Source organism: Periplaneta americana, chromosome 5 (genome assembly GCF_040183065.1).
Source record: "Periplaneta americana isolate PAMFEO1 chromosome 5, P.americana_PAMFEO1_priV1, whole genome shotgun sequence".
In the NCBI taxonomy this organism is placed as follows: Eukaryota; Metazoa; Arthropoda; class Insecta; order Blattodea; family Blattidae; genus Periplaneta; species Periplaneta americana.
In genome coordinates, this window is record NC_091121.1 from 187048003 (window position 1) to 187064051 (window position 16049).

The window sequence follows — 16049 nt, forward strand, 5'->3', positions numbered from 1 at the left end:
CAACACTACAATGAAGAAGTGAACACGATGAAATACATAGCAAAAGAAAATGGTTACAATCCAAACATAATAGACAACATCATAAGGAAGACAAAACAAAAACTCAACAAACACAAAAACACACAAAACACAACACAAACAAAATAACACAAGAAATACATCGCACTAACATACGAAAACAAAAACACACACAAAATCGCATCCTCATTCAGAAAACAGAAATACAACATAGCATACAGAACAGAAAACACACTACAAAGACATCTGAACACACAAACAAATAAATATAACCACACAGGCGTATACAAACTCACATGCAATAGTTGCGACAGTTTCTACATTGGACAGACAGGCAGATCATTCCAAACTCGATACAAAGAACACATTAAAGCAATAACCAGAGGACACAATACATCTACATATACCGAACACATAACTCATGCTAACCACACACACAATAACATAAATACAGACATGGAAATCCTACACATACAACCCAAAAACCAAAAACTCAACACACTAGAACAATATGAAATATACAGACACACTAAAACACACCCTAATCAAATTCTGAACACACAGATCAATTTCAGAACACACACACTATTTCACACAACTCTTCATCACACGAACGCACCCACACAACAGGCAGCGAAGTTGAGATAGCGCCGAGATCTATTAGCTCTGAGGATGGTGTCAAGTAACACCGAAACAGCTGTAAGCCACACATGCTGACATAATTAACACGAGTAAGATCGCCATTGATATATGTGTTAAACAGTAGCGGTGCTAGAAAACATCCTCGTCGAATTCCTTTTTTTTTGTCATTATTGTTTATGAAATTGAATTTTGTAACTTTATTTTAATTTTTTAGTTCATGTAGGCTATAGACTCTTAATGTTTTCAATTAACGTTTTCTTCCAATATTCTCCAAAGTTTTCTGTGTCTTAACGTTGTCCTATGCTTTCTCATAGTCTGTAAATATCAAATATACCGGTAAATTAAATTCTCGTCTCTTTTCTATGATGTGCCTTAAGGTAAAAACTGGGTCTATACATCCTCTTCCTTCCCTGAAAGCATTTTGACTTTCATGTAATTGTTTTTCTGCATACTTATTTAACTTATTTTTTTAATGTGTGGGCATGTAGCTTAGTGGCTGCTGATAATTAAGTTAGTTCTCTGTAGTTTTCACATTTTCAGTAGCTGCCTATAGCCTACCGCATTTTATCATTGATATGTAGAGGAATTCCCCAAAAAGGAATAGGTATCTGCGTACGTAGAACCAAGGACCCGGGTTCGATCCCCGACGCCGGAACGAATTTTTCTTCTCTAATAATCATAAATAAGTAAGTAAATAAGAATGAATGAAATTAATAAAGTAAATGAATAAAATACAGAAATAACTAAATGAATGAATAAATAAATGAAACCTTAAACTCTACAGCAATATCCTTAGTATACGTGTCGTTTTCAAAGCGTTGAATAATATTTACTTTGTCAGAAATACTCAGACGTGAACTTGTTTGTGACATGATGCCTTACCGGTATGAGGGGGCTTAGATTGTCGTCACAGCAACAGACCACGTTGTATTGTTTTTCTGGGTTCTTTAGACTCTAAAACATTCTACAAAATCGGCGGAGCAGTGTAATACATTTCTGAAAGTGGCACTTTCTTTTTTAGACACCCGGTGTACATTTTTCAACGTACTTGATATCGATAAAGTGGTTCTGACGTGCTCACTGTTTATCTGTCTCTTTGTTTACTTGTGTACACAAGAGATATTTTTTCTGAGCTTCTAAACGGATTTTTTTTTTTCATAATCAGTATCTCTCAGGCAACGTCATATCTGTAAATAATGCACGTGAGATATAGTAATGTAGCAGCCGGGTAGCTCAGTTGAGAGAGCAGCTGGCTACGGACTGGAAGGTCCAGGGTTCGCTCCCAGGTTGTAATAGGATTTTTTCTCGTTGTCAAACTTTCAGAACGGCCCCGAGGTTCACTCAGCCTCCTATACAATTGAGTACCGGGTCTTTCCCGGGGGTAAAAGGCGGTCAGAGCGTGGTGCCGACCACACCACCTCATTCTAGTGCCGAGGTCATGGAAAGCATGGGGCTCTACCTCCATGCCCCCCAAGTGCCTTCATGGCATGTTACGGGGATACCTTTACCTTGTTTTTACCTTTGAGATGTAGTAATGTGCATTAAAGATTTATATATCTTGATTTCATACATACACCACACTGGTACTCCAATTCAAAAATCGTGAGACGATTTTTCATGATATATTTATGTAAGACAGTCGAGTTGACATTAATGTAAAAATAATTTTGCTAACAGGAATTAAATAACATAATGTAAACAGAATTACTTCTTTTCGTTGCGAACGTCCGCAGTTTATTCTACCCCAACTCGACCAGAAGTGAAGCTAACAGAAAATCACTAAATTTAAGTAGCTGATCAAGCAATGGGAGAAAAATATTGAAGTTTCAGTTTAGTACTTCATGATACATTGTGCAGACTGCACCCAGCGTAGCTACCGAAAATGATCACGATGCTGGATAGGTACCGTTTCCATACAGTGGTCAAAATTTCATGAACTTAATTTATTCCTCCATGACGACTCGAACCAAAGCTCATTCTGCAACGCGAGTCCAGGCATTATATCTAGACTACGACGCCACGGCGCGGAACGTAATACAGTATTAGTAGTATAATTTAATTAAATAAATTTTATGCAGATAGTTTTTAAATTATATTGTACGAAAATATAAAAATTACTAGTGAATTGTGCAGCAAATGCTGCAAACCAAGTGCATTAGACGTCCAAATAAACATTTTTCAGATTTATTTTCAATGAAGAATACCAGACATTCTGAAAGTTATTTGCTTCCATAATAATGAAACATACTCTCTCTCTCGAGCCAATACTGAAGAGAACCACGCATATAAATATCTACACCACACCGCCATTAAATATATGAAAATGATCCAACCCCACTTGATTAATAACTATAAAAATATTTGATTTTTAATAATATTATTATCTTACGTAAGTTTTATAGCTTTCAGTAACATATATCATATATACTATATAGCCGCCACTCAATAAAATATAGAAATCAAAATCTAATTTAAGTTATTCTCTACATCTACTTATATAACCCCAAAACGTTTCACTTTCATATCATCAATATAGCATTAATATGTATAATTAATGAAAAATAGTCACATCATGGCATTAACTACAATAATATTTCATTTCTAATGGTAATAATGTCATCAAACCACCTCAAGTTTTGTAGTTTTTAATATCCAATACACAGCTGTACCCAGAAAATTACACACCACAGAATCGAACCTGTAAATTATTTTTAGTTTTTAATAACCAATTCAATTTGAGCTCTAAATATGTCAGCATTCTTGCAGATCATGGCCTTCTGTAATATTGACTACTGTAGTATGTGTTTTGTTTTATTCTGAAATGCAATTAACTAATTTTGCTACTTCTCAAAACTGACGACAGATGGATTTTGGAAAATAGGAAAATTATGTTGAAAAATTGACATTTCACTGAAAACTACTATTTTTCTGAAAAACTTTGGGTTCCAAGCTTCAAAATTAGGGGTCATTTATTAAAATCCGTTCAGCCGTTTTCCCGTAATTTCCATTACCAGTTCAAATTATATATAGATAATATTTTAATGCACTGAGAACTGGCTGCACGCAATCTTTTTGTAAGCCAATTTACTTATCGCACGTTGCTATAGGAATGTGGACACTGTTGCAGCGTTTCAGTAAATAGAGTTTAGATAAATTATTAATGTAACTTGAATACTTTTGTTGAAAGTCTTAATATTTTTCTACATTAATTGCATCATCATGGCTGATATGATAATCAGTGGAATATACATTGTGGGCGGGAAGTAACTAGATATTATTAAATGGCTTTAGAATTTTTAATGTAGATGTAATCGTAATGGAAATAGTGTTTAAATATAGGTCGTTAAATAGGATTAAAACTTTCGCGCGTCGGTAGTACAGACAGTGCCGTGAGAGGAAGTACGCGCAACAATAGCAAAGACTGCGGATGGCATGTGTGTTCTTAAGCGAGAGCAGATTGCTGCACGCTATGAAGTGTGGAATTCCGTTGTTTTTGTACAGAGATGGTGGCGTACGGTGAAGGGAAGGATTGCCACAATGCGTTCAGAGACAATAAAGAATTATTATAGGAAGCTAATGGCTACAGGTTCGGTTAAGGACGCAGGAAGAATTGCCTGTCCATGAACCCGGAACGCTACCATGAGATGCTTGAAGATTATGTTTGTCCCACGGTATCTGGTTGGGAAAACAATGGATAGAACATTTTGTAGCATTTCCGGGGTGACTTTAGCAGAGGCTTCAGTGATACGGTTCTTTAAATGTTCCAAATTCTCAATTTTCTCTTCATATACCGAGCTCTTTATGTAATCCCAAAAGAAAAAAATCAAGGGGTGTTAAATCTGGAGACCTGGCCGGCCATTCTACTGGTCCAGGTCGACCAATCCAATGTCCAGGGAATTGTTCGTCCAGTCTGCTGCAATATTTCTGTGGCTTAACCTACCAGAATGAAGAATGATATCAATTCTTTCCTCTTTCGATAATGTCATCACGAAAAATAAGAAATTTGTTACAGGAAAGCTTCAAATAATCGCAACAATGCATTGAAACTGTCACAGATTAACCAAACAGTAAAGCAGGAAAAGTTAATTACCAGAATTGCATAAAAATACCTTTTCCAAAGCCTCCTTAGTACTGTACCATGTTACAAAATATCTGTAGATGCAGTAACTAATGTTTGTGTCATTATGACAGTTATCTTTAAATAACTTGAAAATGATTAGAGATATGTCAAAACGGATTGCACCATTGTTTTTCTCAGAAAATTTCACACGATTTTGAGTACCTACATGACCTTTCTATTTAAAATTTCAAAGTTGCATTCAAAATGGCGTCTTTTCAGATAGCTGAGGGCTAGAATCGAATGTGTCACTGGTAGAGCATTTGGTCTTACAAATACTGGTAACACCTACTGTATAGTAATCGAAAATAAAGCATATGGAAGATATTTATATGGTTCCAGACTTTTGATTCACTCTGTATATTAATTCCTTGTGTTTGTAGGATCGTTTAGCTTACGTAAGCGTAAGTTAGGCACTCAAAATAAAAAATATGATGAATTTATTACGGGCCTATAAGCCTCTTTTACAAGAGTCGGTATTTTGTTATGAACGTTCTTACCGCTTAAGCGCGACATTCATTTTACTGCTTTAGGATTTTAACATATTATTTTTAGAGACGTTTAACACAGTAATAATTATAAATTGGAAACTAACCACTGCAATTTCACCTAAATTGCACTGTTAATTATTGTTTTTAAATATTTGCAAAAATTAAGTAAACTCTACAACACCACAAAAGTTACTGCATTTGTAATGCAAGTAACATTAAGGAAGCCGTGAAAAAATCAACAAGATTCCAGATGCCGATGTTATTACTGCAATATGTTATATAAATAATATTGTTGAAATATTAAAATGAAAAATAAATCATTACATAACCTTACCGTTTGTTTTAAGTTCACATTTATAGACTGGGGGAAAAAAAAGACAGACGTATATCACGGCCTGCTGGAATATAGCAAACACAGAAAACATTTTATAGCAACAGTGTTGAAGATAGATATTTTAGTTTTTAAAAGTTGCCGTCATTGAACAGAAACCAAGATGGAGATTTCATTGCAACTAATTAGAAATTCGTCTTTCAGGTATGTAATAAATGATCTTCGCACAAAATAATGTACGATATACGAGCGGTATGTTTGTTTTCATGTTCTCGGAAATTAAAAAAGCTCAACTACGTTTCGCTTTTTCAAACTTTTCCTCGAACATGAAAACATCAACATACCGCTCTTGTAACGCATATTACTATTATATATGAAACGTAGTAGCTATAAATAAAACATCTGCATCTACTGTAAATGCGCAAATTATTAATATGATCAATATTGAAAAAGACAATATTATAAAGTTATTTTAATAAACAGTTTATTAACAATAGCTTGGTTACATTTGTAACATATGTAAGAGGATGTGGTAGAACAAAACTTAAAACATGTGAACTTCATCACATACCAAGAATAAAGACAGTTCGCACAATAGAAGGAATTTCCACTGCCACATATTTTTCCATAGTTTTGCTTATAGTGGAACCCAGGTTTAAAAATGTTATAATTTGCAATTGTTTCAGCGATTTCGCTTCACTACAAAATATTTAAATAAATTTCTAATGTGAAAATTCCCTCTATATGTTACCTTCTGAATTGGCAATTATAATATCACTGAAGGCAACAGGTTGCTTATGTTGTGTTTATTAATGTATTATTTTTGCAAAAATATCAAACATTTTGTTTAAATAAATGTATGAATGTATTAATTCTTATATATTGTGACAAGACGTACATATTTGTGGAGCTGTATTAATAATTACTTTTTCTTCATTGCGTTTCACCTTCTACTCACTTTTATTCATAAACACGGTCTCCGATTTGGACGGCTCGATATCGATGATGTATACAGAATTTTCATTTTTTCATGTTGCATAATGTACCGTATATGCTGTCTTCATTCCAGCTGAAAAATATAACAATTCCAAATTACTAAAGAAAATCCTCTGTAATATAACGAGTTAACAATTTGGAAAATTTTAGTATCAAAAATTTAACAAATTGCATTAGGAATTTAATTTTTAAAGAATATACAGGGTGTATCTAAATTGGTGTCAAATATTTCGGGGACATGTTCCTAACACCAAAACATTACAAAAAGTTCATATGAACATTGGTCTCAAAATAATTTACTTCAGAGTTACAAGACAAAATTTAATGTTACAAAAATTGCTCGGAGTGGCTTCCTCCTGCTTCGATGTGTCCCCTAAACCTGCGTTACATGCTCTGGCGTGCTCTGTTGAAAATTCCTGCAGTGTTTCGTATTTCGTGAAATCCATTTGGATACGCTCTCAGAATATCAACATTAAGTACAGGAGTCGCATAAACCAGGGACTTCAATGTCCCCAAACGAAGAAATCCATTGGATTCAAATCAGGCGATCGAGCAGGCCATGCAGTGAATCCCTTTCGACCAATCCACCTTTGGGGAAATCGATCATTAAAAAATTACGAACTATCAGACTGAAATGAACTGGAGCAGCATCGTGTTAAAACACATTCGTTGGATGACGTCCAGAATCACATCATGAATTAAATGATTCAAATCATGTCGTTCTGTCCACTCACAGAATACATTTTCTTCTGATTTCTTCGCTCCACAAAATACAAACAAACAAAAAACCATCAAACAATCAGCGGTCAATGAAGGGACAAATCCTTTAATAACTCCCTAACGAATGGTTTTCAGACCCATGTTCTTATTAACTTTTCTAATTGTTTTGATGTTAGGAACACGTCCCCGAAATATTTGACATCAATTTAGATACATCCTGTATATTGATTTAATATATATATATATATATATATATATGTATTTGTATGAGTTAAATTGTTAAAATTGAAATTGTATTTTTAAAGTTAATTCATTTCTATAATTTTTTTTTCCTTGGCCCACTTTGTGACAAATAATTTATCTTTGTTTTTGTTAAGTACACACGAGTTTTTACTCCTTCAGGGAAGAATTAAGTTTGTATTTTTGTACATGTCATTTTACTAACAATAAACAGTAACAATTATTTTGATTATCTTTTCAAATTCAACAAAAGTTGCCGTTGTAGCTCAAATGATAAAATAGTTATTATACAGTAAATGCTGTGAACTTAAGTGCGTGTTGAAAGTGACGAGCAAAGAAACACATTTCACAATTTATGAAGTAATGGACATTCTTGTAGGTACAGAGGTGTGAAAATTATTAGAATAATATTAATTTTAAAGGTTTTTTAATAGTTCCTTCACAAATATTCATTGAATTGATGAATATAGGTATATAATATTACTATACTGATGTAGGATATATTTACTACTAACAATACCGGAAAGCATTGTTGTACATTGGTATTTTTCTTATTTTACAATTGTTATGGGAATTCAGAAATTATTATATTATGTTGGCGGAATTGGAAACATAAAAAATTAATTAAGAAATGCTTTAAACAAATTGTTCTTTGCGTTTACATTGTTGTGAAGGTTGAAATGAACGTATACATCTGTTTTGTGCATATAATTTTTTATGTTTCCAATTCCGCCAACATAATATAATAATTTCTGAATTCCCATAACAATTGTAAAATAAGAAAAATACCATTGTACAACAATGCTTTCCGGCATTGCTAGTAGTAAATATATCCTACATCAGTATAGTAGTATATACCAATATTCATCAATTCAATTAATATTTGTGAAGGAACTATTAAAAAACCTTTAAAATTAAGATTATTCTAATAATTTTCACACCTCTGCATCTATTGATTAGAAATAAATATACAAATTGAATTGAAGTTGCTGAGCTGCAGTATTCTTCGAAAAAGCACTAAACGAGATGCAGATCAGGACATCCGAAGAGGCATTACAGTTCCAGTTTCAAAGGTCATAAATGAATAGACTTTAAATAAACGAAACATTTTTTATTCCTATATTAAAACTTATGGAGGATTAAATTGAAAGTGTTAAATTGTTTTATTATTGAAAAATTTAATTTACATTTACTCAACTGTACATATGTTTTCAAGAATAATCTCCTGAACGCGACTTATTAACTATTTCATTTCTCTTGCTTGTAGGTTGTAAGGTACTTCAGAAATATAGAATGCCATTCTAGAGAAAAAATGGACATAGATGTAAAAGACAAAGTTTTATTCAGAGTGGAATTTTAAGTGAAATGAATGTATGAATATGTGAGCGAGCGATTGGATGGATGGATGGACGGATGGAATTATTCAAAATTATATATATTCTGTAAAGGTAAATTTTAAGATGTTAAAACCAGTAATATGATATTCACTCCATGCAACTATGGATTGTTCAGTGATTTAGTTACTTAATTTAATTTAATTTCTTCCTGTAATCACTACAGGTTGCCATCGACAAAGAGTACCATGATACAATAGAGTAAAAGCCTTGAGGCTTAGTGATAAATTGTTGTTAGAGTGAAAAATAAACAATTTGAATTATATTGAAACACATTATGTTAAACGAAGTAACGTCAAGGAGATGCGAATTAGTCATGGTCCGTATGTATGATGCCTGAAAATAGCTATTGAGCCTTTGAGTGCTGCAATTGTTAGATCTCTTAAAATACTTTTATGCAGGCCAAAAGATTTACAGAAGTCGACTAGGAACCGGGGTATGGTCCCACGGGCTCCTATCATTAGTCCCGTAATGACGATGGATTCCAGATGGTATTTGTCCTTATAAAAACTGATGGAAGGTTCATATATATTCCTTTTTTCCTCGTGTACTTCTTCTGGCTGGTGTTGGTGCGATTAGAATCTCACAGTAGGGTCTATGATGTAACCTTCAAGAGAGGGAGGTTTAAATGCAATTATGTCGATTCTTCGATTACTGCCCTCACTGGATATGCCGTGTACTTCTTCATATACTGAATAACCTTTGTTCCTTAAGGCAGTTGCTATTATAGATCTTACTGTATGATGCCGCGTATTTCGTAGTTCACCGTGTGGACAGGCCCCCAGGACATGGGCAAGGGTTTCAACCTCCCTGTCGCAACGTCGACAGAGGTTACTGCCCGAAGACCTGCCAGGTACACTACGCACAGCTGACACGTTCGCATTCATCTTGATTGCTTCCCTCCACTCACTACAGGAAAGACCCTTATGATTGTCTCTCTAACTCTTTTGTTTTTAAATTTGGTCTTGGTGTAATTATTTGTTTAATAAAATCTCTCTAAAGATCTCTAGTTATTATTAGAATCAGAGAGAGTTATAATTGAAATACATAAAAGGGATGTCAAATAAAGAATTATAACATTGTAATTACAAAAATTCATTGCGTTTTTCTTCTCGGAAACCAGTAACTTCCAGAAATGTTTCAATTTAATTTCAATGTTTGTTTAAATATTTTATTGCTTGAGATTTTAAAAACAAACTTGTGTTTCTGCTATTCAGTTAGATTTTGTCATATTCTTTGTTGCTAAACTTACAGTTGCACGCAGAGCTTGATCCAGATCCTCTATTAGATCGTCGACGTCCTCCAGTCCAACAGAAAGCCTCACCAAGTTGTCAGTAATCCCTATCTTAAGTCTTTCCTCTCGTGGCATATACGCATGCGTCAGCACAGCTCTGCACACACAACATAATCACAGCAATTCAATTCATAATGCTCTGCCTTCAATTGGATTTCACTGAAAGTAGTGCATCTGTAACTATAATATTGTTGCTCCAACCTTCTTCAAATATTTACTCTATTTAAATAAATAGTTTCCCATACCCATCCTACAGTTCAAAAGAATATCATCACCGCCATCATCATTATTATCATTATCATTCCTGGTTGGGACAATATTATCCTCCCATCCACGTCTCAGCCTCCCCAAAAGCATTCTCCCTCAGGTCTTCCAACTAACACTCTATATTATGCATTTCTGAATTCGCCCATACGTGCTACATGCCCTGTCCATATCAAATGTCTGGATTTAATGTTCCTAATTATGTGAGGTGCAGTTCTGTGTTCTGTAACTTTCTCCGTTTCTCTGTGACTTCATCCCTCTTAGCCCCAAATATTTCCTTAAGCACCTTATTCTCGAAAAACCTTAGCCTCTGTTCCTCTCTCAAAGTGAGAGTCCAAGTTCCACAGCCATACAAAACAACCTGTAATATAACTGTTTTTAAATTCTAACCTTCAATTTTTTTTAAAGCAGATTGAATAACAAAAATTTCTCAGTCGAAAAATAGCAAGCATTTCCCATATTTGTTCAGCGTATAATTTGCTTTCGAGCGTTATTTTTATTAGTTACTCTTGCTCCAGTGTGTATTTGAATTTTTCCACCTTTTCAAAAGATAAATTTCCAACTTTGTATTTCCAGTTCGTGTTATGTTCTGGTGACGAGAAATAATCATATGCTTTATTTTTCGGGATTTACTTCCAAACCTATCTCTTCTTTTGCTTCAAGTAAAATTCCCGTGTTTTCCCTAATCGTTTGTGGATTCTCTCCTAACATATTCACGTCATCCGCATAAAGAAGCAGCTGATGTAACCCGTTCAATTCCAAACCATTTCTGTTATCTTGGACTTTTCTAAAGTTAAATTATTAAATTATTTGCAATAAGGGCTCGAAGTTCAAATTTTGATTCATCTCAAAACTAATTTTTATGACTTATCTGCCTTACCCAAACAGCGTCGACTTCTTCACGTTGCACTATCTGCCAGGTTATCTAACGTTGCTAGAATTATTTATATAGGAATTTATTTTGTGTGATGAGCCCGAGGATTCGCCATGGGATTACGTGACATTTGCCATAGAGTTAGGGAAAACTTTAGAATAAATGCTACTAGGTAGGCCTAATCAGAAAGCACAGATTCAGATCCTAGTCAAATTCTTAGATATTATTACTATTATTATTATTATTATTATTATTATTATTATTATTAGTTCTGTCAATCGATCAAAATATTTAATCGATTAACTATTTGAATTTAATGGATTAATCGATAGATTAATCAAGTTTTGATCGAATTGAAAAAATGTTTTAATATATTGTAATACTAAATTTAACTTGTGTTCGGTGATAGCATAAGTATTAAATGTTGTATATCTGTATATATTGTATCGTTATATTACAAAACAACTATTTTAATTACTTATTAACATATTTATTATGAGGCTTATAATTTATTGTGTCAATTTCTCCGGGAATTTTTGAGACAAACATAAATAACAAAAAGTATGAAGACTCACCTAGTTAATACTGCTTCATCCATGATTTTAAACATGTGAGTGCATTCACATGCTCCGAATTAAGTGCCGCTATACGTTTAGTAACAATGTTTCCTGCATCACTAGACACGAAAAAAACTTTTTTTTTCTGTCAAGCACTTCTCCACGATCGTTCAATTTAAATCCAAACGTTTCACCGAGTTTACCTCTCAAATTCTCATATGACATAACGGAGTTTACACTTTTCACAAACCACAGAAAACTGATTTTTTTTCTTTATCAAACTAAACACACAACCTTCATATACAAACTCAGTACAGAAACTGCAACTGCAAAACAACAGCCGTCGAAACAGAAGACTGGCCCCTATTGTAATCGAATTACCAGATTTTAGAAAGAGAAGAAGCTAGTTACGCTCTCACTTGCACACAGTGTAGACATGGCTATTTTATAAGGGATGAGGGGGACGAATCCCAGAAAAGTATGTGTTTCATATGCTAGGAAGATGAGCTGACAACAAGGTGGAAGTTTTCTTGGAAAACCATAAAACTTAATAAGGGTTTCGCATTGTGTTTCAACTTTCAATAGAGGTAGGCTAGGTCACTGTCCTCATATCTCCACCTCTTTCTGAAGTGTTTTTGCAAAGATTTTCCCTATGCTACCTCCTTCGCAGTTAGAAAATAACAGTACTATTGTGCTTTTAACTAAGCAATTTCCGAGAGAGGAATATTGTCGGAATTTTTAGTATGAGTTTGTATTAACAAAATAATGATTAATATCAACTACAACCGATTAATTTTAATCGACTCGATTATTCCATTACATATTTTTGATCGATTAATCTTACAACAGAAATTGATCGATTAACCGATTAAATCCTACAACACTAATTATTACTATTATTATTATTATTATTATTATCATCATCATCATCTTCTTATCTTAACTTTGGACACTTACGGAACACAGACGATGCTCTGAACGCCTCCCAGACTGGCGGCTAGCCTGATGACCTTCAACTTCTTCAACACGTCGCAAGTCTCCTTCAGATCACCCTTGACATAAAACGTCAACATGCCGCTGTGCCCAGATGTCTGTCGTTGAGTGAGCTCGTATTGCGGGTGACTGGGTAGCAAGGGGTGCAACACCTTGCAAACGAAGGGATGAAACTCCAGAAACTGAGCAATCTTCAAGCTGGTTTTCATGTGTTGACGCATGCGTATAGGCAGCGTTTTGAGACCGCGGAAAACCAGATAACAGTCGAACGGCGTTGAACCGAGTCCCGCGCCTGAGGATAAAATTATCTCCAATGACTCGATGACAAATGAGGGTGATGAGTGTAGTTGAAACTTCTTAGGTATGTGGCTGGACAAAACGGCTGGGTCATATACGCATATTAATCCTTAAATTTACAAAGTATCCTATAGGATACAACAGGTTAATAGGCTATATGCTTTAATTTTAAAAGAACAATTGAAAAGAAATTGGTAGGAAAATTAAAATTTCACAATACTATAATATTGTACAATATATAAACATATGGACATTGCGATAGTTGTTTTCTTTACGGTCCGACAAAGTTTAATAAACTAGTGTGAGAAATGAAGTTTTGCCAATTTAAGGGTTAAAGATGATTTCATTATATGAGTTTATAACACAAAGGAAACAACAGTGATACGAACATATTACCAGCGAATAGGGATTATAAAGAATGGACACTTCGCGTCGGTACCTTTGATGTAGCCGGACTGATTTCAATGACCTTCAAGCCAGCTAGAGCGTGAGATTCTGCTTTCTCCCTAGAGTTGGCGCTGACATCACACCAGCTAGCAGTCGACACAGCGGAAATATAAAACATATAATTAATACATCTAGGTACATTATGTACTAAAATAAAGTAAATTGGATCCATAAAATAATAAATCCGTCATTAACTGTAATGTCTAGACTCTAGAGTTCCTTTATAATGAGAGTTGAGACGTTGACCCCAATAACAATTAAAATATGTAATGATTTGATAGCAGTGAAAATGGAAAAACAAAACTCTTACGAGAAGTAAAACCATATACCTATATTATATTATATACAAATATTAAACGAATTCGATACTTAATTTTATAATGTAGGCCCTATTATATTATTTTATAATATAACTTATTAGATCTGAAACAAAAAAAAATATTATTACAACTAGTTTGCCACTGAGAAATAAGGAAAAGCTGTTAACTTGAATTTATTTGAAGCAAAGCGTTACTGGATTATTCAATAAGGTAGGCGATGTTTGGATCCTGTGTCTCAACTCTATTCTCAATTATTATCTTAGCGTGTGCTCGATTACACTGACCTCTAGCGCTTGAAAGTGGAACTAAACGCCGGCGCACAGAGAAACAAAACACAGGAAAATTCGCTCAGTGCCCATTCTTTATAATCCCTATTCACTGATATTACAGGCGTGACAGAAATATGAATACCTAAAATTATCTTGCAGTACCAACCAAGCGGACGACGAAGTATGGGTCATCCCAGGAAAAACTAAGATGATGATGACAAACAGTTACGCAATGTGGTCACTATTCAACAGTGTTCATTAGTTCAATCCTTAAAATGCAATTAAAATGCAGTGTAATGACTAATTGAATGTGAAATTTCCAAAAGGGCATATCTCTGAAAAGTAACAGTGTTCAGGAATTAAAAAAAGAACTGATTTAATTTTAAACCGTTGTACCCATAACAACGAAACTTTATAGTTAGCATTTTAAGGGTAAAACAAAATGTAATATATTATACTATTTGAGTATATATAGCTAAATAAATATAAATCATCCGCAAAAGTTTACAGGTTCACAGCAATATTAATTGAAAAATATAAATTTACCGCGTCCTGACACAAGATGCTCAATAACGTACTGTCCAGCGATATATCGCAGTGTCTCGTACTTATATCGATTGTATTTGGTGCTACCAACGAGTTAGAAAGAGGAAGATATAGAGTGGTCATTGCGCCGCCATGTTTGAAGAAATTGAACGACCGTCGGTAATGAACTTATGCGCCCAAAACAAAGTGGGCGTGGCGATAAGTGACATTAGAATCGCCAGCTGTCTTAATTTCGTTTGCATAAATCAGTTAAACTGAAGTGGAAAAACCTAGTATTTCGTCAAATACGTGCTAGGAACTTAATCTAAACTTATATACGCTAAATTTAAAACACTTGAGCTATTCCTAGAAGGAATGCTTAAAAGAATAACCTAAGCAAAATTGTCATGTAGTATGACAAGAAGTCCTAGCAAATATACTGAAGAAAATGTTAATATTCCTAGGCTCTTTTAAATGCGACCTGCAAGATTGCCTATAAAATGAACGAGTATGATTCGGATGATTTTATTAAATTGTTTTCCCAATCTCTACACGTTGCAAAACTATTTACTATACCATAAGATATAGAATGAAAGTAGGCCCTGTCTGTAGTAAACAACCTTTTCCTCCAAGCTTGTAACGTGGGTGAAACATGACCAAACACGCTTTCAGTTTTTTTGTTACAGTAAAGTACAGGGACATCATTTTATTTTTACTTCAATTTTTATTGTACCTGAGTTTTGGAATGTACTTCACTCCCACCCCTTCTACTAGTAAACTTCCAACCGTCCTCCACACAGAACCAAGGCTACATATGCAGTGTAAGTCGCCTTACGGTCATAGTAAACAGTACATTAGTGAGTGTAGTACGTTCCAGAAATATGTTCGCGGTTTCCAGTGACGAAAGAGCTTTCAATATTGAATTACATTTTTGCACAGGTACTGTCGTCCGTTTGCCTACGTCGTATCCCGGTTTCCCCCTCTGTAAAGTCTAGTAGCTGGGCTGTCTTAGATCTTTTCTGGGAACATTAATTTCTGTTAGGAATTGGACGTTTACGTAATATTATACAACTGTTTAAAATAACTTAAATAAAAGGGCCTCGTTAAGTAATTAACTGTCACGTGATCCCCCCCCCTTTCTACGACCCTGCGACATAACCACTTGGACGGACAGTAGATAGCATGTCTGAGTAATTTTATCTTTCGGATCGGGCAGAAGTGAAGATTGAATTTACAGTACGTAAGGTACTCTTTTATAGA

General features: G+C 34.3%; 1 protein-coding gene across 1 annotated transcript in view; it reads right to left on the minus strand.

Annotated features, from left to right (window-relative positions):
* Positions 1-6066: 6066 nt before the first annotated feature.
* The window catches only part of LOC138700451 (putative cystathionine gamma-lyase 2), a 42884-nt gene continuing 32901 nt past the window's right edge, over positions 6067-16049 (minus strand). Inside the window, exons 6-8 of the mRNA XM_069827064.1 lie at positions 12896-13248; positions 10202-10340; positions 6067-6668 (exon numbers count right to left, since the gene is read on the minus strand). Coding sequence (XP_069683165.1) covers positions 6660-6668; positions 10202-10340; positions 12896-13248 — 501 coding nt within the window. The 3' untranslated portion in view covers positions 6067-6659. The remainder of the gene's footprint in view (positions 6669-10201; positions 10341-12895; positions 13249-16049) is intronic.